Genomic DNA, 23,922 nt, shown 5'->3' with positions numbered 1-23,922 from the left:
GGTGTTCTCCCCTTTTGGGATCTGAGGTGGATTCTTACTTCACTTTAGAGCCACTGTAGGGGGAGTTCTTGCAACCCGCCTCCCTGCTGGGGACCTGGCTGTGCCCAAGAGTGTGCCAGGTCAGGGGCTTGGCCTCCTGGCTTCCTTACACAGGAGGGAGCTCTGTGCTCTGGCTCAGCCCTCCTGAAAGGGGAGTAGGCAGGCTGGCTCTCACATTCTGGGGTCCTTATCCACCACCCAGAGGGCCCAGGTATGGTGAGCACCCACTGCATCTCAGCCACGGCGATGAAATGACTTAACCTTTAAAAACAGCTTTTACTGCTTCTCAATTATGAAACAGTGCCTTACGCATTCTTTAGGCTCCATTTTATGAAACACAGATTTGCCTGATTTTAAAAAGTGCACATAACAGGGAGGACTGTTAATCAAAACTATCATTGAAAATCTTAGTTTCAAAAGTACAGCAGTGGTTTCTCCAGGCAGACAAAAATGGCTATATGGACCCTGTTTCTGGGGTCTGGTGTCCTCTGGCTGTGGCGGAGTGGGGTGAAGGAACAGGAGCCAGTGGCCTGGAGACACACTCCAGGTGACTCTCAGCTGCCCCTCCCCTGTTCCCATGTGCCTCCCATATGATTTCTGATTTTGTGTAGGAAGGAGCCCAGTAAAGGCGCATTTCGGATCCAATCCCATCAGCAGCCCCTCGGGCTCCTCCAAGGGCAGCTACAGCAGCTATCAGGAAATCATTGCAACTTCTCTCCTAAATTTGGGCCAAATCGCTGAAGAGACCCTGGTTGGCGGAGACTCAGGCCAGGTGGCCACGCCAGGTCTAGTTCAGGAGGCTGAGGAAGAAGCCACCAGTGATGAGGGGGAGAAGGAGGACTTTATTCAGCCGGAGGATGTGGAGGAGGTGATTGAAGTCACCAGTGAGCGCTCCCAGGAGCCGTGTCCCCAGTCTCTGGAGAGTGTGGCCAGTGAGGCATCCAGTAAGCAGAAAGTGATCCTGGGCAATGAGGAGGAAGACGAGGAGGACGAGGAGGAGGAGGAAGATGAGGAGGAGGAAGAAGATGAGGAGGAGGATGAGGAAGACGAGGAGGAGGCCCCTCCTGATGTAATCTGCCAGGAGGATGCCCCCCATGTCCCTGCCCCAAAGAGTCCTCAGCCACGGGGCCCAGTGCCTCCCAGCCCCAAGCCCGGGTACTCCGTCCTGGTGGAGGTGCGGTCCGATGACGGCAAGGACGAGGACTCGCGCTCCCAGAAGTCTGCGGTCACAGACGAGTCGGAGATGTACGACATGATGACCCGTGGCAACCTGGGCCTCCTGGAGCAGGCCATTGCCCTGAAGGCCGAGCAGGTGCGGGCTGTCTGTGAGCCGGGATGCCCACCTGCCGAGCAAGGCCCGCTGGGCCCAGGCGAGCCAGGGAAGGCAGTGAGGCCCCTGGACGCTGCCCGGAAGAGCTACTGCAGCAAAGGTAGGCTGGGCTCCCAGGGCTGGGCAGCCCGGGACCCGTGGACATGCCCTGAGGATTTCACTGGCTGGGGGTCATGGGAGGTGGGGAGTGTTGGCCTGACAGACACAGACTGTGCTCAGTGAGGCAGGAGGCAGGGCTGGGAGCACCAGAAGGGCATTGGCACTGGTCCTCAGGGACCCTGATGCTGAGGCACAGGTGCCCACGAGCCCTAGAGGGGCTAGAGGCCAGTGGCAGCGAACTCAGGAGGGTGGTGCCTGGGAGAGGCTTGTGAGCCCCTTAGGGTGCCTCTGCCTGCCTGGGGGTCAAAGGACAACCTCCTCCCATTTGAATCAGGCAGAGCCCCCAGGGGCCCTGTCCTCCCTGGGGTGGGCATTCAGAGCATGATCTGTGATTTCTGCGTTCTACCAAAGGGGATGACAGCTCCATTGGAAGTTTCCCTGGGTCACTGGCTATGCCCTGGGGACCATGTGTGTCCTGAGAGGTCTTCCCTTCTGCCCCCGGACTTGCAATGACCTCTCTGGCCTGTAGAGGCTTAATGAGGTCAGTAGCTGAGATTTGGGGTTAAGTTTCTGCCTAAGCCTTTATTAGCTGCTTTGATTCCCCGGTGGCTCAGACCTTAAAGAGTCTGCCTGCAATGTGGGAGACCTGGGTTCGATCATCGGGTTGGGAAGATCCCCTGGAGAAGGAAATGGCAACCCACTCCAGTATTCTTGCCTGGAAAATTCCATGGACGGAGGAGCCTAGCGGGCTACAGTCCATGAGTTCTCAAAAAAGTCAGACACTACTCAGCAACTTCATTTTGGGTGAGTTACTTAGCTTCTGTCTCCCCCTTTAGTGTCAACATGAAGGACGAGTCCTGGCAGGGGTGTTGCTGCCGAGCTTCACTTCTCTGTGGAGGCCTGGGGCTGTGCAGGACATTAGCAGGACAGGGCAGAGGGCACCAGCCGCCATCCCGGGGGTCTTCCTTGAAAAGCTACAGTCCCACTGTTTGGATTTTCACCATCTGTGGGCTTTTCCGCTTGGACACCTGGACGGTCCCTCTAGTATCCCCTTGCTGCCCAGCTCTGGTGCCTTTCGGGCTCTTGGGCGGTCTGGTCATCCTTCTCTCTGGACAGCCAGAGAGAAGGCTTGTGAGCGGCACTACCCCCTCCCTGCTCACCACTACCCACCCCCCCAGCTTCCTGGCTGCCCTCTGACCCAGAGGCCCTGTGTGTTTAGATCCCTCAAGAACTGAGAAGCGTGAGATCAAGTGTCCGACACCAGGCTGTGATGGCACCGGCCACGTCACTGGGCTGTACCCTCACCACCGCAGCCTGTCTGGCTGTCCCCACAAGGACAGGATCCCCCCGGAGAGTGAGTAGCTCTGCATGGCTCAGGCTGCCTCTGGTGTTTGGAAGGTGCCCACGATGGGGAATGGCCACACAGAGCCCTGTCCCTCTGAACCGGCGTGTCCTGAAGCCCATACTTGAGCCCTACAAGCATGGGGACGTGGAGCGTCCAGTGATTCTCCTGGAGATGGCAGCCTGGGAAGTCAGGGTCCCGGGAAGCTGGCCATGGACACGGGCACATGGGAGGGGAGGCTGGGCTCTGGAGCTGGGGAGGGGCCACTTTCTATGTGCTGGGGGCTCAGAAGGAGAAAGGCTGTCCCTGCTCCCGTGTGAGGGGCAGCAAGTTGAGAGGAGGGACATTGTAAGGCTGAAGTGGTTTCTGCCTTAGGGAGCCAGGGCCACCGTGGGAGGGCTTCTCTGACTGAGCTGAGCCCGGGGCCTCTGCATGCTCCATGGAGGGAGGTGCTCACTGGCTCCTCCCGGTTGTCTTGCAGTCCTGGCCATGCACGAAAACGTGCTCAAGTGCCCCACTCCTGGCTGCACAGGCCAGGGCCACGTGAACAGCAACCGTAATACGCACAGAAGGTATGGGGCTGGACTGGGCATGGTGAGGGCGGTGGTGGGGGCATGCTGTGGGTGCCCCAACCTGGCACATGTCTCGGGCTTGCCCTTTCCCCCTGTGTGCTGCTCTTTGGGGTGAGTGCAAGGTCAGGACAGACCTTTGGTGGGCGCAGAGCAGCACCTGGAGGGGTGGTCACTGGCGCCACTCTGAGGGGATCCTGAGAGACCAGAGTGCACCTGGAGGAATGGGCGCCTGCAGCCTGGGGGAGAGCCGGGTGGGGACCCTGCCCTGCAGAGATTCGGGAAGCCTCTGGACACTAGCTGTTGCTTAGGGCGCAGCCTCAGCATCTGGGCCTAAGCCTGGTTGCTCGGTGGGGTGCTGAGACCCTGGTGCTTCCATTGTCTGCCATCTCTGGCCACTGCTTCCGCGAGCCCTGGGCAGCTGTGGCTGTGGCAGCAGGTGCCTTTGCTCCAGTGAATGAAGCTCAGCTGAAAGGATGGTCAGAGTCTTTGAGGTCCAATCACTGAGAAGAGGCTGAGCTCCCCAGCACTGCTGTGATGACGTCACCACCCCTGGTTGATCAGCTTCTTAGTTCTAACAGTCGAAGCCGTATCCATGGTGTCTTGGATTAGGTGCTTTCCTGGGAAGGACCTGTGCCCTTCTGCTGTGACCCTGGTGGTCCGTGTCCTCCAGGGTCAGCACCCAGTTCATGGCCTGTGGGTGACAGAATTTGAGCAGCTCTGGTTGGTGGTAAGGCGAGAGGAGCAGGGTGAGAGACAGGCCCATCCCCCAGACCCATCCAGAAGAGAGGCCTTTGTCCAGAGCCTTGTAGAACTTTAGGATGCATTTTATCTCTGTGTGTCATTGGCTTAAAATTTCCAAAAACAGAAACTGAGTGAGCAGCAGGTGCTTTGAGGGCTGAGGACAGACCTGGGGAAAAGCCCCCTCTATAGGAACAACAGCCTTCCCTGGGCGCCTGCAGGTGTCTGGCTCCTGGCTTAGATGGGCAGGGCCTGGAGAAGGGCTCAGCTGTCCTCCTATCCTGTCTCTAGTTTGTCTGGGTGTCCCATTGCTGCTGCCGAAAAATTAGCCAAATCTCATGAGAAGCAACAGCCACAGCCGGGAGAGCCTTCCAAGAATAGCTCCAATTCGGATCGAATCCTCAGGTGAGTGACATGAGCCACAGACCCGGAGGGGTGTTCTTAGACCCAGGTTCATCTGCCTGACATATAGTGAGGCCAAACAAACCAAAACTGGGTTGGAGTTTGGAGCAGAGAAAAGTTTATTACAAAAGCCATGGAAGGAGAATGGGTGGCTGGTGCTCAGAGCATTCGACTTCCCATTGGCTTTCTGGTGAGGTCTTTACAGACAGTGTGAGGGAAGAGGGTTCGAGGTGCATAATAGCTTGTGGAGCTTCTTCTGATCAGCTGATGGTGAGGTGGTAGGTGATTTTTTTAGGAATCTCAGCCTTACAATTCCAACACTCTGGGGTCCACAGGCTTGTGGTCGGCATGTCGTCACCACCGGGCAAGTGTCTTAGTTTCTGCACAGCGACTCAGATACGTGTCAGATTGTTCCCTCTGTCTCTTCCAGAGGAGCTAGGAGCCCTGTTGAGCCTCTTAATTGACTGACTTGCTCTTTGGAGCTTGGAAGGTTGAGGGGGTTTACAGCCTTTTTCCTACAAACGAGAAATGGGGACACAGAGGGGCTTTTGTCCCAGGAAGGCCCTGTAAAGTTCTGCTTGATTTCAGGGGCTGCCTCCTGAAATGCCCAGGGAGCATCTAGTCTTTCTGCAGCTGCATGTGTGTGCATGAGTGCGTGCATGTATGTGTCTGCACACATGTATGTACAGCATGTGCGTGTGCGCATACGTGTGCGCAGTGTGTATGCATGCGTGCGCCGGTGCGCATGCGTGTACTGGTGTTTCTCAGCAATTTTGGAGGCGCCAGCACCTGCAAGGCTGCCCCTGCTTTGCCCTTTCTGAGGGTATTGATATCACTGCTGGATGATTCAGGATTTGTTTGTGGAGATTCTGGTTCTGTTTGGAGAGTGGGCTGCACCAGCTGAGGGCTAAAACCCTGGACTGGGAAGAGGTGCCCTCCAGAGTGCCACCCCCATGACCCCTGAGATGCTGTGTGTTTAGGTGTGTGTGTGTGTGTGTGTGTGTGTGTGTGTGAGTGTGTGTGCATCCATATGAGGTTGCAGATGTAGCTTATTGATGAGAGGGCTTCGAAAGGCCATTCAGAATGAATCTGCTTTGTGCAACCTCACCCACAAGCCCCCATTGGCGTGGGGCCAGAGGCTGGGGAACTTTCCTAAGGCCACATGTCCCCCCCATCCCGCCAGCCTACCTTCAGAATCTCCTCCCAGCAGGACCAGTTCCCTGGCGCCCACCATGCTGGGGGATTCTCCCTCACCGTGTCCTTGTTCAGTGGACTCCTTGCTCCCTTGTCTCCAAGGAGCTAGAACTCACAGGTCCTCTCCTCCAGACTCCTGTTCTACGTCTGTCATAGATACAAGAGTTTAGGAGACCAGGGCCACCACACCCTGTGCAAGCTCAGTGTTCAGCAATCATGAGCATGGGGCATGGCATAGACCCTGGTCTGGAGACCCACCTGTCCCTTCCCTGGCAGGTGCCTGGCGGACACTGAGACCGAGGATTGAGCTGCACACCTTGGCTTTGGAGGGTGGTGTGTGAGGAATCTCTGTGAGGGGCCCACCCTCCCACACTGGGGCTGCCCTTGCAGCCCAGTCCTTGGGTGCCCTGTACTCCATTTGGCTTCTTTCATCCAGGAAGCTGCTTCTTTTTTCCATCTTAATCCCTGTTTCTTCCATCTTCTTGATAATTTTCCTATTTTGAGCCAAGTCACTGACAAAATGTCAAACCACCAGGCGGGTAAGGCTTGGGAAGGCCAGTCTTGGGGCCAAACAGGTGCTGAAGGTGGAGGTGGTGTCCCAGGAAGGTGACTGCGTTTGTTCCCCTGTAAAAATGAGACAACAGTCTCAGCGACTTGAGTTTCTCACGAGGCCTGGATGAGGCCCTGCGCCCTTGGTGAGGAGCCCTGATGGTAGCAGCTGCGGCCAAGATCCTGGAGCCTTCCACCCAGGCTCCATGTGTTCCGTGGGGCCGCGTTTTGGGTATTGTACCCTGGGGTGTGCAGATAATCTTAAAAAGTTTTGCTGGCATCATAGACACCGAGTCTGCTGCTGGACGAAGCCCGGGCTGAGGAAGCCACCAAAACATGGTGCAGGCATTAAGTTTAGGCCTCATCTTCCCTTGAGGGTAGCTGAGAGCTCGCCAGCAACTTCTCAGATACATTGGCCAGTCCAGAGTGGAGGAGGAGAGCCTGTTCATGCTCTGGTGGTATCGTTTTCCCAAGACCCTTCAGAGCTGGCCTTTTCATGGTTTCAGGGTCTTCTTGGCAACAGGCTCCTCATTTCGGGTCATGCTTAAGTTCTTACAGTGCCTGGCACCTCGGGGCCTCTCCATTGGTCCTTCTTCATTCCACCCTTTCCAGAGTGAAGTCACTGCTTGGCTCTAGAGGCCTCCTCTGCTTTTCTTCTCTCCTAGCCCCTCACTGGAATGGTACAGACCCCATGGCCTTTCTCTTCTGCTGGTCTTGCTCCTGCCCCGGCCCCTGGGCTGTGGAGGCTGGTGTCTCCACACCATCTCTTGTACATTTAAAAATCTGAGCTCTTCCAGAGCTCTAGTAACAGTGACTGAATGCTTGCGGCAGTGCTTTCATGCCTGTCTTTAACTGGGCAGCAGCCCCTCCAGGGGCATCTTAAGCAACTTTAAGCAGAGGACAGTGGAGGGCTAGGCCACTCCCTTCAAAAAGTGGTGCTGCTGTGCCCTGAAGCTGATTCTCAGAACCACCCCCATATCCCCTCCAGGTGCCCCAGCTCCCTCCTGTCCGGGGAATTGTATTAACAAGTTATTCCACCACCAGAGTTCCACCTTGACTGCCCACCACCCTAAAGATGCTCCTCTGGGGCTCCCAGCCAAGGGCTCAGAAACCAGCTCTCCTTTTCCCCTCCTCTGGCTGATGCTGTCTGCAAGGGGATACGAGCTGTTACTTCAAGTCTCCTAGTGCTTCTTCCCCATGGCGGTTCTTCCTGCACATCCCGCGGGCAGCATGTAGTGGTGGGCAGGGGAGGGCCTGCCTGGGTCTCAGTCCACACTGGCCTCTGAGGGATGGCTGGGCTAGGCCATGGCAGAGGGTGCTGGGTTGAATAGCACAGGGTCCTGTGTCCTGTCTTCATGCTTCTCATCTCCATCCTGCACCCCAGGCCCATGTGCTTCGTGAAGCAGCTTGAGGTCCCTCCATATGGAAGCTACCGGCCCAGCGTGGCGCCCACCACACCCAGGGCCAACCTGGCCAAGGAGCTGGAGAAGTTCTCCAAGGTCACCTTTGACTACGCAAGTTTTGATGCTCAGGTTTTTGGTAAGCGCATGCTTGCCCCAAAGATTCAGACCAGCGAAACCTCACCGAAAGCCTTTAAATGTAAGTTGGGGAAACTGCTCCGCGAGCTGTAGGGTCTGAGGGGTGGAGGAGGAGGAACCCTTCCCCAGGAGCATGTAGGGACTCTCCATCTGGGGCCCCAGCTGTCCCAGTGGGGACATCTACCACGGTGATGTTCTCAGAGTCTGGGTCTCACCCACATTGCAGCCTTCACGTTCAGCACCAAACTGGATGTGTCTCCTCACTACACGTTGAAAACAAAACACAAGTGTGTTATGGCGTGCATGTCCAAAGAGTTAAGCCCAACATCGCTGACATGGTTTACCCTATGAGTGTGCCTCCCCTAGATGTCCTTTCCCAGGCAGTTTATTCCAGCTCAAGGGTGGAGGTCTAGGGGGAACCACTGTGCTGAGCCTGGACACCCAATAGATGCTTAGACAGGGACCATCTTGCTGGATACAGTATGCCATTTGTAATATTAGCAACAAAATTTCTGGGTGCTGGCACTAACAAAATTCATTCCTACAAACCTTTGAGAACAAGCTCTCCTGTCTTTCTAAAAAGTTATTCCTATACTTAGGTTGCACTGGGTCTTTGTTGCTGTGCAGGCTTTCTCTAGTTGTGGCGAGTGGGGGCTACTCTGTTGCAGTGCACGGGCTTCTCACTGTGGTGGCTTCTGTTGCGGAGCACAGGCTCTAGGTGTGTGGGTTTCAGTAGTTGCAGCTTGGGAGCTCAAGAGCATGTGCTCAATAGTTGTGGCACACCAGCTTAGCTGCTCCTCAGCATGTGGACTCTTTGATTCCCCAGACTAGGGATCAAACCCATGTCTCCTACACTGGCAGGTAGACTCTCAACCACTGGAGCACCAAGGAAGTCCCCTGTCTTTTTTTGGTCACTTATTACACTAATTTGTGAGTTGCAAGCCAATTAGCTTGCATAATACCTACAAAATGGAAAACTGCCCCAGTGTACATAAGATTGGAACTGGCAGCTCATGATGGATGTTCAGACGCCAAAATCAGCAATGATGAGTTTCCTACGAGTTCATACTAGAAACACTAATCAATACAATGGCCAGCTGGAGTGTTTGGCCAACTTGTTAGGAGAGGGCTTCATGCAAGGCACCCACTTATACTGGGGCACTGGAAATTTGCTGGTGATATCATAATTACTCAGAAATCATACCTGAGAGTGATCTTATGGTTACGACACGGTTATTAGAAAAGATGACATTTTATGCCTTCATGTTTCATGTTCTGTTGTTGTTCAGTAGCTAAGGCCTGTCCAACTCTTTGTAATCCCATGAACTGCAGCATGCCAGGCTCCTCTGTCCTCCACTAACTCCCAAGTTTGCTCAGATTCATGTCCATTAAGTGGGTGATCCTATCTAAATCTTATCCTCTGCTGCCCCCTTCTCCTTTTGCGTTCAGTCTTTCCCAGCATGAGGGTCTTTTCGAGTGAGTCAACTCTTCGCATCATTATATTTGAGCAACAGTGTTATTTACTAAAGCTGTGGCTGTTGAGGAGGTGATACCAAAATGAGCCTTTTGAGATATTGTGACAAAATTTGCCTACTTGAATGACACTGCAGACACTCTTCCTATTTACAGACTTTAGTCTCTCAATAAGCGTTCGGCAACAGATAACTTGTTTGCAATATCAGGGATGCTAGCCTGTCTTTGCCCTTTCTGCCCAAGTTATGGTCAAGACAGAAGTGGCCTTCTCAATACCTGACAAGGATGGGGGAGGATTGGGGGATGCGAGCTCATGGCAGTGGGTGGATGACCCAGCCGTAAACCTACCTCCACATAGCTGTGCTCAAAGCCCCCAGCCACCCTAAAGCTCCCCTGTGGGTCTTTGTGGCTGCCTCCCGTTCACGTTGTATATCAGCCTGCTGTTGTTCCCTTTTTGCAGCCAAACCTTTCCCAAAGGCCTCTCCCCCCAGGCCCAGCCCCTGCACCTCATCCTCTTCTGCAGGCTTCGACTACGCCCACGATGCAGAGGCCGCGCACATGGCTGCCACTGCCATCCTGAACCTCTCCACGCGTTGCTGGGAGATGCCTGAGAACCTCAGCACGAAGCCACAGGACCTGCCCAGCAAGGTGGGCGAGGGCCCTGCTGGGAGCCTCTTCTGAGGCAGAGAAGGCGGGTGGGGTTTGCAGTCAGGACTATATGCAGCCTGCACAAAGCAGGCTCAGCAAACCCAGCATCTATGAGGAGAGTACCACTCCTTTTCTCCCTCCTGACCGCTGACCCTGCTGCCCAAAGACACTGGATGGTTCACCTCCCTGAGCACCACGCGCTGTGCCTAGGGGCGCCAAGTGGGTGTACCGGGATGCGGGTTTCCACTGGCTTCCATTGCTTCTGCATGTTCCTGTGCCCACACAGGTGGCCACGTGCAGGGGCTGGTTTTACAGGCTGGAGGCCTTGAGGGAGTGGGTAGAGTGAGTCCACGTCAGCTTCAGGATACTTTCTTCTCAGAGGCTCTTCTCTTCTTTTTGGCCCTGTTCCCTTTGGAGGGAAAATAAGGCACATGTGGGAGGGGATGACGTCTAACCTAGATGTCACCTTTGCAACGCAGGCCGCGGACATTGAGGTGGATGAGAACGGAACCCTGGACTTGAGCATGCACAAGCACCGCAGGCGGGAGAACACTTTCCCCAGCGGGAGCAGCAGCAGCAGCAGCCCTGGCGTGAAGTCAGCTGACGCCTGCCAGCGCCAGAGCAGTACCAGCGCCCCCAGCAGCTCCCTGACCTCACCCCTGTCCAGCCACGCCTCCCGCCAGGATGAGTGGGACCGGCCTCTGGACTACACCAAGCCCAGCCGCCCACGAGAGGAGGAGCCTGAGGAGGTGGGTGCTGTCCAGGTGGGAGGTCCAGGGCTGTCAAAGGTCGGAGGAGGGGGGCGTTGGGCAGGCGCTGGCGGTCAGCTTGCCTTACCCAAGGGTTGGCATAAACACGCTGGCATTTCCAGGCAGAGGCGCTGTGGGTCCTACCCCTTTCCACACAGGGTTCTGCCTGCTCCAGGCAGCTAAGTCCACCTTCCTAGAGGTGTTTTTACCATTGGCTCAGTTTGTGGCCTTGTCCCCTCCAAGAGGGAAGTGGTCTCACCTCTGGAGAATTAGTGGTCAGCAGCAGTGTGGCTCTCCAAGAGTGTGAAGAGGACAGGGGTGGTTCAGGGGATGATTCGGGAAAGGCCTCAAATTCCTCAGTTTCGTGGGCCTCCCACCAGCCTGCTGTCCAGATGAGGGACACCCTGAACTCTGGTGACAGCCTCTCCTCACCATCCCCAGGACACTGCAGGCACCTGGTTCCCTGGACAGAGGCAGGAGAAAATGCCTGGCCTCAGAAGCACCTCTGGCAGCCAGTGGTCTGAGTCCCAGAGCAGTACTGCCTGCCTCTGTGTTGACCCATCCATAGCCTGGGGGCTGGTGGAACATTCCTTTCCTGATGACTCCACCCACTCGAGGTGGGGCTGACTGGGGGCTTCCAGAACAGCAGAACTCTGCTCTGAGGGTACAGCTCCAGGCGGGCTCTGCATAGTGTGAACAGGCCTGAGGGGTCCCTCCCAGCCCTCCCCTTCCTGCCAGCCCCCACCTCCAGGAGGGCGAGGGGGCCAGGTCCCTGCGTGTGTGCTAAGCCATGTCTGATACTTTGTGAGCCCACTGACTGTAGCCCTCCAGGCTCCTCTGTCCATGGGATTCTCCAGGCAAGAATACTGGAGTGGCTTGCCAGTGCCCTTCTCCGGGGGATCTTCCTGACCCAGGGATTGAACCCAAGTCTTTTGTGTCTCCTGCATTGGCGGGGAGTTCTTTACCACTAGGGCCACTGAAGCAGAACCAGGAGGCCCTTGGAATGTTTGTGTCTGGGCAGGGCAGGGTGCTGTGTGGGTGGAGCCGTCCCCTTGGCAGGCGGGGCTGGGGACAGATCCCTGTGGAGGGAGGGGCAGTGGTGGTGAGGATTCTACTCTGAGAACCCACCCCCTCTACAGTTTCATCTCCAGGGGTGGCCGGGTTCCTCCATCTACTGGCCTCACATGCACTCCTACTTTACAGAGGAGCTGCCTGGTCTAGGTCTAGGTCATCTGGCTCATCACATGGCAGCCACTCAATGTCAGGGCTCAGAAGAGGGATACTTCTCTCAGAGTGAGCCCCTGGGGTAGGGAGGCTGGCTGAGGGTCAGCGGGGGCTGCAGGAGGGCTTCTCTCTGCCAGTGGGCCAAGTCTGAGGCCCAGTGGGGCCCTTCTGTTCCTGTTGGGGTCACCAGGCTATGTCCCCACATCTGCTGTCATCCTTGTTCAGTTCTGTGCCTGTGACCTTGTCTCCCCTCCACCCCTCCAGGGGTCCTTCCCCTTTTCTTGGCCCCTAGCTCAAGCTGGTCTCTCTGGCCACTTTCCCCTGCCACCCACCCAGCCCCGCTCCACTTTCCCATGCCCTCTGAGCATCCTCACCCCTTCCCAAGACTGTTGTGTCATCTGTAGGTGACCTGGGTCTCAGAGGTCCTGGGGAGCCTGGCCGTGGAAGCCTGCTGCTGTGCTCCATCGCTGACCATCCACTCCCTGGCAGGAAGCCTCAGTTAACCCCCAGGCCCTTCCCTTCCTCCCCTGTGCCCTGGGCACAGGTGTCCCTGTCCTATTGGGTCACCCTCTGGATCAGGCCTTCCCAGTCCATCTACTGTGGTCTAGGCTCCCCGTTCAGACTCTCCTTCTAGCTCTGCCCAAGACTCCTTGACCATCTTGCCCCAGCCTTTAGCATCACCTCCCACCCAACTCTGGCAGCAGTGCCCCCTCACGTCCCCAAACAGCCCTGGCCCCTGTGTCTGTGGCCCTCTGGGATATGCTTCATGTTCTGGAGCTGCCTCTGCCCCTGTGATTCTGGGAGGCCCTTGTTTCTCCTGAAGGTTGGACTCAAGTTGAGGCTCTTCGTCCACACCGCTGTGCCTTGTTCAGTAGTAACAGTAGCAATAGCATCGCATGGGGCCACGGGCCTTTCTTGCCTCAGCCTCAGACATCCTGGGAGGGCCTGCTACTGTTTCCAGCTCAAACGTGTGGGGTCCAGGAGGTTGGACAGTGTGCCTGGGACACACAGCAAGTCCTGAGACTTGAATCGTGATCCACCACTGGGGCTAGTGGTCCATTACAGACTGACCTGCAGGGCACTGACCTTCCTGACTCTCGTGGATGTCTTCCCTGCCCTGGATGGAGGGAATGTCCTTGTTCACCACTGTGTTCATACTGCCCTGTTCTTGGGTGGCAACTGAACACTTTCAGACCCTGCATTTGAGGTCAAAGTGTTTATTAACGTGCCTGTTGCAGTCAGGTCATCGTGCCGGCTGGGCCCACAGGGCCAGATGGCCCTAAGTTTGCTGCGATTATTTCTATCATACTTTGTACATTGTACCGCTCATCCTTGTAGCATTTCAACAGACACACCCTCAGTGGTAATGGCCCCAAAGGAGCTGCACTTGGTGTGCACTCTGGTGTGCAGGAGGTGACCCAGGGCGGGTGGCCGGAGGTGACACACAGGCCAGAGGCCGTGGAGGGTGTCAGAGCAGCCACCCTGGCTGGCATCCGTGTCTCCCTGTTCCTGGGTCAGCTCGGGCGCAGCAGCTGAGGTGAGGGAGCGCCCCAGCCCCTCTAGGTGCTGCTTCCTGCATCTTGGGAGTGTGTCTTACTCCTGTGTGCATAAGACAGGAGACTCCAGAAAACGCCTCTGTGGACCCTGTTCTGAAAGGCCCCTCTCCCTCAGCCCTGGGCTTGGCGCCCAGCCCCCGCCAGCTGGTTAAAACATCTCCCTGCTGGTCTTTTGCAGTCAGAGCCAGCAGCCCATTCTTTTGCTTCTTCTGAAGCAGATGACCAGGAAGTGTCGGAGGAGAATTTTGAGGAGCGGAAGTACCCCGGGGAGGTCACCCTGGCCAACTTTAAGCTGAAGTTTCTCTCCAAGGACATAAAGAAGGAGCTGCTCACGTAAGTCCCCGCCTTGAACGACAGGACCCCCCCCCCAGGGGACCTCTATAGTCTGGAAAGGAGCACACCCTAGTGGGAGCCTGTGATGACCAGGCCGGCCCCTGCACAGCCCTGCACTGACTGTCCTCCTGCCCTGGCCATGGGCAGAGGCTGAGCTGCCTCTACTAGGACCTTCCTGGGCCAGACAGCAGGGGAGGTTCCCCTCACCCCTGTACCATGCTGGCCTCTAACCTGCTCTTTCAGGGTGATAAAGAGCGAGGATGAGCCTTCATCTGGCCCACAGAGCAGACAAGGGCTGAGGGGAGTGGACGCCTCCTGAGCCCCCACTGTGTGCCAGTCCTCGGCGTGCTCTGCCTCAGAGTTGGTGCCCTCAGCCCTGGCAGCCAGAGCTAGTTTAACCAGACGCCGGGGAGAGGGGACAGGGGACAGCTGCTGGCTAATTGCCACTGAACACCACCTCCCCTAGGAGACGGTGAGAAGCAGGTGATCCAGCCCTCACCTCTGCTCAGAGTTTGTCCCTGGGATTCCTCTTCGTGCCCCAAACCCTGCCAGCTTCCTCCTGCCCTGTAGCTGGCTCTGGCTGGGGCCTTTTCCTCGGGGAAGGCCCTGCCACATCACGAAGGCGCCCCCGCCCCCCTGTCCACAAGCCTGGACACGTGTGCGTGCACAGTGCGAGGGCTTCAGAGCATCTCGACTTTAAGTTGAGCTTCACTTTGGTTCCCTTTTCCTTCTTGAGCTGAGTGGTACGGGAGAAACTTGCAGTCAGAGAGGTGGAGGTGAAGGGTCTGCTCCGAGACGGGCAGGGAGCAGGCGCCGCCGCCCTCCCTGAGTGGACTCAGCCCCGGGGGCGGGTCTGGCAGGGTGCCTCACTCTCTGATCTGACGCTCTGTTTCCTTTGTCCAGCTGCCCCACCCCTGGCTGTGACGGCAGTGGCCACATCACTGGGAACTATGCCTCCCACCGCAGGTTCGTCCCCCGCTTGGGTCCGCCTGGCCTGGGTGCTGTGTGGTGGGTCTTCTCCCTCTGCTGCTCTGCTCCCCCTCTTTGGCTCATCCCAATATCCCATCTCTTCTCTTTCAGCCTCTCTGGTTGCCCTCTTGCTGACAAGAGCCTCAGAAACCTCATGGCTGCCCATTCTGCTGACCTCAAGTATGTCTGCCCTCCTGGCCTCCCATCTCTGGGGTGGCTTCCTTGCTCTGCTCACTCCTTTCATGAGGCTCCAGCCCAAATCAGCCTTCTCGAGGGGTCCGGCACCAGGCCGGCCCCAGCCAGAGGCTCAGGGCCGCGGGGCAGAGAGGCAGGGCCATGGACGGGCTGATTCTGCTTGGCTGGGATTCTCGCCACTCTGCCTGTCTCTGTCTGCTCTGAGCACTGCTGTCTGCCTGTCCCCTCAGGCCCAGGGCTGCTACGGGGTCCTGTGCTCCCCTCGGCCCTGCCAGCCTCTCTGAGGGCTGAGGGTCGGGAGGGCCAACAGGATGTAGGACCTGCCTCTGGCTCCTGGTGGCCCCGGCCCATTCTCTTCCTCTCCTGAGGACCCCTGATGGGCTGCTGTCTGGGCCTGCTTTCCCCTGCCGTGGAGATCTGGGAGAAGTCCCGGACTGACCATGGCTTGTAAGTCTCATTGTGGCTCAGACGGCTGCAAGCTGTGTAGCTCTTGCTAAGTGGACTGGATGCTGGTGATGGCTGAGAAACTCTGTGCTTGTCCCTCCTCCTGCACCCCTTTCAGCTGCTTCTGTCTTGACCCCTGGTGCTCACCCCTGCCCTGCCCACGCCTCACCTCTATGCTCGCCCCTCCTTTTTTGCTGTGCCTGCTCTCTGCTTCTGCTCCTCCTGCCCCTGACAACAGGGCAGGGCAGCCCGGTGGCACCAGCCACTCTGACTGACAGCCTTGTTCAAGTGAGGAGCACTTGCCCAGAGGTTTCCTGGCTCTCAGCGTCCTTCTGGGGCTGGAGTTGGGGATTGTGATGGCCTTTGATTTCATGCTTTTAGTTGAGCTGTGACATCGTGGCTGGTGTGGCCCCGAGCCACATAATGGTGACCCTGTGCTCCTATGCTGAACCGAGGTTGTGGAAGGAGGGCCCCCTCTTGGCCCCTCAGGTCACTCCCTCTCCAGGGGATTTCTCCCACTCTGGGCCTCTGTGTTGGGGGCCTTGCATCCAGGCCAGGTTTCACCGGCTCAGCCTGATCTGGGGCTCTGGTGCCTTTAAGATGAGGAGCTACGGCTGCTGGAAGCTTCCACGGACCTGCACTGACTTAGAACGGGCAGGAAGCTCCCAGTCTGTCTGAGCAGCAGGTCCTGCCAGCCTCACTTCTGTGGTTCTGGGAAGCCTGTCTGGTCCTAGTAGCCAGGAAAAGCGTGTCGTTACCTGTTTTACCAGTGTGGTCTTCCAGTCCCCCAGATGAGGCTGGGCAGAGTTCATGACCAGAAGCATGTTTCCAGTAGTTCGTTCTATCAGCTTTGACACTAGCATGTTCTGAGGCAGGTTCACACATGCGCTCGCTGACCCCAAGTGTCCAGAAATGCAATGAGACCCGCAGGCCTGTGGGCTTGGAATGCTCTTCCCCACCCTCCTCTTCCCTCTTTCCTTCCTCTCTTCTTCTACCGTCTTTCTCAGGATCCTTTCTCCTGTTTTCTTTTCCAATTCGACTTACTTTTCTAACTAATTAGTTTCTGTGGTTTTCCAGCTTGAGGGTGGTGGAATTCTAGAAGTGACCACATGCCCTCAATAGCCCTTTACCTGCAGCGCAGTTGGTCAGGGTTCCTGGAAGTGACACATGGACTTGGCCCTTGGTCTGGGTCCAGAAATGTGGCCAATAGGGAGGGTCAGCACCCTTCTGAGATGGAGAGACTGTGAAGAGCTGTAACGCAAACTTGTTTGGAAGTTGGTGATGGAAAGTGTTCCTTGTATGAAAAAAGTCACTCCTGACTCCCTCTGAAGTGTCCTCCTGTGGAGGCTACTCCTCACCTGCTTCAGGCCACAGCGTGGATGTGGCCTGGCTCCCCCATGTCCTTCTCTCCTTCCCCTGCCCAGTGGGCATCTGGCACCTTGATCAGCTTTGTGGCAGTATCGGGTGAAGGCAACCCATCTGCAGAGGGGCAAAGGCACCCGTTGCCACGCCTCACAAATGAGTCTTCTTTGGTGGCCCCCACCAACACTTGAGTGCAGCGACAGCCGCAGACAAAGTATTTTCTGTGTTTTGATCACATTCCAAGGGCATTCATGCTTCCCTTCCAAGTGTCCCATGTGGTCAGGATCTGGGGACTTGGGTGCCTCGGGCCACGTGGGCTACTCCATGTGTGGGGCTTATGAACACAGCCACACACCCTGCTGGACTGTGATGGGGGAGCTCTGCACAGGTTGGGGGATAGCCCCTGCCCCGGCCACGGGACATGGATAGAGGCAGGGTGAGGTCTGGTGTGAGCCATGCTGCCTAGCTTCACCCTTGGGCCCAGACAATGCACTCAGAAGGGATGGTTGGCCGGTGCTGCCAGTCGCCAGTGCAGACACTTGCTTCTCCAGCCACATGACATCATCTTCTCTTGGACACGACTCTTAGGGAAAAGCCATGACATCAGGCTGGCAAGGAAGGTGGAGGGGGGCGGATCCTGCCTTTCTGGAATGGGAGTGCCCCCATGTGCGTGTTCTCACCGAGTCTCTCCCCGACCAAGACCCCCTCCCAGGTACTGCCAGAGGCTGCACCTTGCAAAAGTGTCACTCACAGACAAGTGTCTTGCTCACAGCCACAGAGGCTGGGGGCTGCTGTGAACCCACCACCCTGGCCACTGCCTACAGCCCTGAGCCCTGTGTTCTGCAGCTGAGAAGGAGCAGGGAGAAGGACTGTCCTAGCAGAGGGTGTCACAGGGCCTGGGCCTCAGTGCAGAGGGCCATGCAAAGGACTGCCTGGCCCTCACGGTGTAGTCCAGAGGACTTTCTTGAGCAGCTGGAGCCTGAGGACCTGAGGCCACATGGAGACACAGAATGTCAGAGCAGGAGGTCCTGGCAGCTGGGGTTCATTTGAACGGGTGATGCTTACCTGGAAGGAGGTGGTGGGTGATTTCCATTAAAACACAGAAACCTCCTTGCCCCAGATGTGGGTTGAAATGTGACCACACATGACTGAGGTGGGGGGCATCATAATCTCATTGGGGTCTAAGTCACCGCAAAGCCCGACAGGAGGGAGATTGACCTGCCTGCCAACTGCCAGGCCAGGGAAGCCTCGATGGGTGGCCCTTGGGGCAGGGACGAGGAGGGTACCTCAAGAAGGTCTGAGGGGCTGGGAAGGAGGCTCCCGGGCATCTAGCCCCTCCATGTTGCCATGCCAGCCTAATGGGGGTGGCAGTGTTGGCCCATGGACATCTGGGAGGAGGATGGAGAGGAGGGGCCTTGGATGTGCCAGAGCCTGGGCGCGAGGCAGCCTCCACTGATTGACAGGCCAACTTCAATGTCCATGTCCTGCCCCAGCTGGCGCTCTGCCCTGCCACCCACTGGGCCAGTTTTGTGCTGAGGAATGGCCTTGGCTCCACAGCTCTCTCTCTCTGTGTGAGGATGAAGCCAGAAATGGCAGATAAGCACCAGAGTCCTGCTGGGTCACACAGGATGGAACTGGGCCCTCACAAGGGACAAGGCATGAGTGGCAGGCGCATCCTGGAGGAGGCATCCTGAGGACTGCCTGCAGGGTTGGGAACCAGTGCTCTGATGCTAGCAGAAACCGATCCATGTTTCGTCCCTGGATGCTCAGGGAAAAATAGCTCAAGCTGGTGTATTAAAGGGGATTTCTACCTTCGACATGATATATTCACCAAACATTTTGGACTTTTGCATTCTGTGCCTCCCCAGCTCCCTTCCACTGGTGCCAGCCACCTCTCAAAAACCTTGGGTGCTCGCCAAGCGGGGGTGATGCCCCAACACTGCCAGGGCTGGGGGTGGTGCGTCTCAGGTGCTCGGTACAGCCGTCTGTGAGCACAGGTAGTCCTTCTCCAGAAACCTCAAGCGGGATGAGCCGGTCCTTGGTGCTAGGTTTGCATCCCGAGAGCACACTTACAGGTCCACAGGTGTTCTGGAGCCTTCTCATCCAGCCTGGTCCTTTGCAGGAGGCCGAGTTGGGAGCCCACCGTCCTGCAGAGGAATGTGCTCTCTCCCCTGGCCCTCCTGGTTCCCCCAGAGAGACTGGGTGCCAAGTTCTGAGGCCTGCAGGTCATGACTATGTGAGACCTCAGTGGTGGGGATGTCGTGGGCCAAGTATGGTCTGCGGCCGAGTGACTTCCGCAGCTCTGGTCTCAGCCACGCTGTCCTCCACAGGTGCCCCACGCCCGGCTGCGATGGCTCAGGCCACATAACGGGGAACTACGCGTCGCACCGGAGGTGAGCCTGCCCCAGGTGCCCTGGGTGCCGGGCCAGCAGTGGGGTCTCCTCAGGCTGATGAAGTTCCAGGCTCCAAGTGACACATTAGTGCCGCTGCACCCCAGCCTGTTTCTTCCCTCGAGTCTGAATTGTCAATGTTCTCAGAGCTGATTGGGATACCCTCTGGCCAGAGCTGGGGGCCGCTTCCTGGACATGGCCTTGCTGCCCACAGAACCTGAGGGGTGGAGGGAGGCAGGTGGGTTGAGAAGTTGCTGTCCTTAAACCACTGTGACATTTTTTCCTCTTGTAAAACCAGCTTGTCAGGCTGCCCTCGTGCCAAGAAAAGTGGAGCCAAGGCCGCACCTGCGAAGGACGACAAGGAAGACCCTGAGCTGATGAAGTGAGTGGGGGTCCTGCTGGCCGCCTGGCTGTTGTGCAGACTTGGGGTTTCCCTGTATTTTGTCATTTTAAAAGCTCCTTCTAGACTCTATTTACTTTAATACAGCTGTGACAATGCCCGTTTTTAGGATGCGCTCAGGCCATGCACAGGGATACCCTTGCAGGTGGGAGCCATGTGCGTTATGTGGAGGTCACCTGCATGCATGGGCTCCTATCGGGACTTCCCAGGTCTGCGGTGTTTGACGGGCCGAAGGAGGCAGAGTGCCCTGCCGCCTGTGCACCCAGGGCATCTGGGCCTGGGCCTCAGGGCGTGGGCCGCCCCGGGCACTCACGGGCACTACAGCCTGCATGGCTTCTGGTCTGGTGGGAGGGGTCAGTGTAGGAGTCAAGGAGGAGAGGGTGGTTAGAAAGACAGGGAGCCTTTGAACTGTGTGCATCTGTGTGTCCCCACGCCTCTGCAGGGAGCTGATGTGCAGTGAGGGGGCCTGGGAGGGTCTCTCTGAACTGGGAGTCGACAGTCCTCTTGGGAGGAGAGAGACACCCTGGGCCTTAAGTGAACAGTGTCCCTGACCTCTACTGACCTTCTCCCTGGGGGTTGCTGCCCTGTCATGAACCCTGACCCGAACTTACCTGGTGGGACTGGTATCAGGGCAAACTTATCCTTCCAGAAGGGGCCCTGCCCCTCAAGCTCCCCATGTGCACGTACCACAGGTGTAAGCAGGTGACCCACCACCCAATTTTCCCAGGACTTTCAGAGCTGACATTGGGTAGAGCAGGCAGTGGGTCTTGCCGGGGCAGGTGAGGCCTGGAAGAGAATGACTCTGGCTGCCTGGTGGCCCAGGGACTGGAGTAGCTTGGCTTGGCAGGTCCATGGGAAGCAGGTCTGCAATGACAGCTGGCACTCACCTCTGCAGAGGGGCTCGACCTGGCTGGAGTTGTGCTGGCTTCTCCAGGGAGATCAGCCCAGCTGTGGCCCAAACATCTGCTTGGCCACAGAGAAGGGGCCAAAGTGACCAGTGTTATGCCCTTCAAAGAGGACAGCCCCACCAGCTGTTGGCTGTAATAAGGCAGTGACTTGTTTATTTAATTTATACAGTAAAACTGTAATGAATACTAAATCAAAATGCAAAATACTGGCTGTCGGTATTGTGAGTGCTGCCTACCGAATGAGAGGGTGGATAGAGAATATTTTTTTCTTCCTAGAATCTCGGAATTTGCCTGTGATCATATAAACACATTGCTGTTATGGATTTAGCAGGGATCCTGCTGGTGTGATAAGTGAATTGTGCTGCATTTGCAAACGATTAAAATCAAGATCAGCATTTTTCACATTAACTGGCAAAAATGGTTTTCCTCTTCCTGATGTGCTGTCAACTTTGCTTAAAAAAAAACAACTTGAGAATTTGTAGCCAAGTGGAGAATGTGACTTCTAGAAATAGTTCAGCATTTATAGGATGGATGAAGTTTCTAATGGCTCCATGGCAAGGAGAAGAGGCCACCCATGTAGCGTCCCTGTTTTATAGGATCTCCTCCCTAGCCATAAACTTCACCTATATTTATAATTGATGAGCGTCTTTACACAAGTGCAGACAGCAGCAGAACCTTTAATCAGTGCTCCAGTTCCTACTGCTTGAAGTGACGTGGCTGGCAGGCACTGGCTGTGATGCGTAGGGGCTGGTGGAGGCAGGGTCCCTTTTATGACATCTTGTGTCTGCAGCTTTTGAGATTAAGTCAGGTCAGCGCTTTGTGGTAAATCCCTTTGGCCACAAGTAGATAACTGACCGTTAAAGTCTATGGAGGTTCCGATGTGGAGGTTGGGAGCTGCATGTCCATCACCCTGGAGAGGCCTCACTGTCCCCAGATGCACTGGCACTTGACCAAACAGCTGTGCCTCTGACCGGGGGTCCCCTGGGTGTGCTACACGACTTAACGAGAGGTCACCTGACACTGAAGATTTGGACCCAGTGTGTGGAGGGAGAGACCCTCCTGAGGTAAAAGCCCATGAGTGCACTTCCTGGGGGCGCCTGCAGCCCCTCCTGAGGTAAAAGCTAGGATTCTGCAAAGAGAGTGGGAAAGCAGAGCCTGGGTTCATCTGTGTAGTGTCTTGAAGAGGCGCCTCTCACTTGGCTTTTTGATCCTGTGACATCAGCCTCACAGGCACCTCAAAGGGGCCCAGCCCAGGAGTCCTCTGGAACAGCACAGTTGGGAGGTGTCCAAGTGTGGGGGGTGGACATAGAGTGGAACCTCCCCAAGCCCCCTGCAGAGGCCCCTGGTAGTGACTGGGGCTGTTCTGGACTGGGGCTACGGTGGTCTTGGACCAGCTCATTGGACAGCCCTCATGTCTGGGCCCACGTGGCTGGGCTAGATAAAAAAGAAGAGCCAAGAGAGGGGACAGGTGAGGATGGTCCCAGCCAAGGAGTCCATTTTTGAGACTGAAAGGTTACTGCTGCAAGCTGTGAATGACACCGGGATTCATGGCTTCCGGAGGAGAGGAATTTGATCAGCGGCCAGAGATGAGGCTTGATCACTCGGAGCTTTTGTGTGGCAAAGTTTTGTTAAAGTATAAAATGGATAGAGAACATGGCTGACACAGACATCAAAGGGGATAGAAAGAGTGCCCCGTTGCTAGTTTTTAGCAAGGCATTTTATACCTGTTGGCAAGCTGCTAATCAGATAAAAGAAATGCCTCAAGACTGAGAGTTGCACCAGGGCCCTCTCCTACAACACACATTTTGAGATAGAATGGGACAAGGGGAGTCATCTCTGGCCATAAAACAATTGACAAGAATCTTGAAGAAAGGCAGATTTTCAAGCAAATACATAATTTCATTAATGTAGCTTAAGAAAACATTTCCATAAGAAAAACACATTGGTTAGCTCAAGGTTTGAGATAAAGTTCAGTTCAGGTGGAACCAGGTGTTGCCACGACAACACAGGATTAGAAGAGAAAAGAGAAAAAAAAAACGTCCGCCACTTGAACTTTATTTCCTCCTGCTGCCTGGGGACCTCCAGCCTTCCTACCCAAGCTGTGAACCCTCTCAAGATGAGGGCAGAGTGTGGGGGCCACCAGGCAGCACATCACCCCCAGCCTTGCCACCTCTGGGGGCTTCCTGCCTCTGACTTGTCTGTATCCCAGAGACCTCTCTGTGAACTGGGTCCTCTGCGACTTTCGGGTCTTCGGCCGTAGAAAGCTTTGACAAATGTCCAGTGCTCAGAGCAAGCTCCCAGCAAGTGGTCTCTGGGGTGATACAGAAGTGATGCTGGCAGCAAGGTCTAGGTGTGGACCAGGAGGCCGCCAAGAGTCAGCTCCAGGCCCCCCGGGGTCACTGCTGCTGGGGGACAGGGAGAGAAGGTGGGTGCTGGCCCCCAAGCCACACAGGGGATGTGAGGCTGAGGCTGAAGAGGGGGTGCGAGCCCTCTGCTAGTTTGTCCAGGGGACCCTAGCACGTCTCTGGGTCTGGCTTGGTGGGGTCTCTGGGCTCCTCTTCCAGCTCCAGCACCCAGTGTTCACCTCTGACCTCTCTGTGCCCAGGTGCCCGGTTCCAGGCTGTGTGGGGCTTGGTCACATCAGCGGCAAATACGCCTCTCACAGAAGCGCATCCGGCTGCCCGCTGGCAGCTCGGAGGCAGAAAGAGGGTTCCCTCAATGGCTCGTCTTTCTCCTGGAAGTCCCTGAAGAATGAGGGGCCCGCCTGCCCCACCCCAGGCTGTGACGGCTCCGGTCATGCCAATGGGAGCTTCCTCACTCACCGCAGGTGATTGTCCCCACCCCACCCTTCTGTCACCCAGGAGAGACCCCAGCTGTGGCACTGTGGCACGGCTCCCAGGGATGTGCCAGACCAGGGCACAGGTGAGAACAGTAGTTTCTTGAGGAAAAAGACCCAAACTGATAGCCACCTGGGGGAAGCCATGGAAACCTGCTGGGACCACGTGACGGCCTGTGTGACGTGTCACCCAGGTGTCTACTGTCCTAAGACCCCTTTATACATCCCATGGAGTCCCTCTGGCAAGAGAGAGCAGAGCCCCCCTGTGTCTGGGACACACTTTCTCAAAGCAGGCTGAGGCTTTTCCTGAAAAGCGTTGTCACAGCTCATACCCTGTCCCTCCTACTGGGGTTTCATCTTTGAACTTGGAGCCCAGGCCTTTCCTCTACAAGGGACCCCTCCATGCCTGGGCAGTGGGCCCGGGCAGCACTGGCCAGCTCTGACCTGCCCTGATACTGCCCTTGGTGCTGAGGGTCTTGCCCCATCAGCCCTCTTCCTCTCTGTGCTGGGAAGCCGCACGAGTCACTGCTTGGTCCTGTCAGAAACCTTTTTTCTATGTTATTTTTTTTGTCCTCATCTCTCCACCTTTAAAATTAATTAGCTCATTTATTCCACAAGCCGTTGCTGAAAGC

General features: G+C 56.4%; 1 protein-coding gene across 4 annotated transcripts in view; it reads left to right on the top strand.

The window, feature by feature from the left end:
* The window catches only part of MYT1 (myelin transcription factor 1), a 63,462-nt gene that overhangs the window by 34,139 nt on the left and 5,401 nt on the right, over window positions 1-23,922 (top strand). The window contains exons 7-19 of one of the 4 annotated variants that reach the window (XM_018057465.1): window positions 651-1,469; window positions 2,688-2,822; window positions 3,292-3,382; window positions 4,412-4,525; window positions 7,650-7,864; window positions 9,800-9,924; window positions 10,404-10,673; window positions 13,632-13,786; window positions 14,690-14,752; window positions 14,867-14,935; window positions 19,087-19,149; window positions 19,445-19,528; window positions 23,060-23,281. In XM_018057465.1, coding sequence (XP_017912954.1) covers window positions 651-1,469; window positions 2,688-2,822; window positions 3,292-3,382; window positions 4,412-4,525; window positions 7,650-7,864; window positions 9,800-9,924; window positions 10,404-10,673; window positions 13,632-13,786; window positions 14,690-14,752; window positions 14,867-14,935; window positions 19,087-19,149; window positions 19,445-19,528; window positions 23,060-23,281 — 2,425 coding nt within the window. Of the gene's footprint in view, window positions 1-650; window positions 1,470-2,687; window positions 2,823-3,291; window positions 3,383-4,411; window positions 4,526-7,649; window positions 7,865-9,736; window positions 9,925-10,403; window positions 10,674-13,631; window positions 13,787-14,689; window positions 14,753-14,866; window positions 14,936-19,086; window positions 19,150-19,444; window positions 19,529-23,059; window positions 23,282-23,922 lie in introns of all 4 variants that reach the window. The other 3 variants (XM_018057464.1, XM_018057467.1, XM_018057466.1) reach the window with 3 other exon arrangements.

Source organism: Capra hircus, chromosome 13 (genome assembly GCF_001704415.2).
Source record: "Capra hircus breed San Clemente chromosome 13, ASM170441v1, whole genome shotgun sequence".
In the NCBI taxonomy this organism is placed as follows: domain Eukaryota; kingdom Metazoa; phylum Chordata; class Mammalia; order Artiodactyla; family Bovidae; genus Capra; species Capra hircus.
This window is presented reverse-complemented; position numbering and strand designations above follow the sequence as displayed.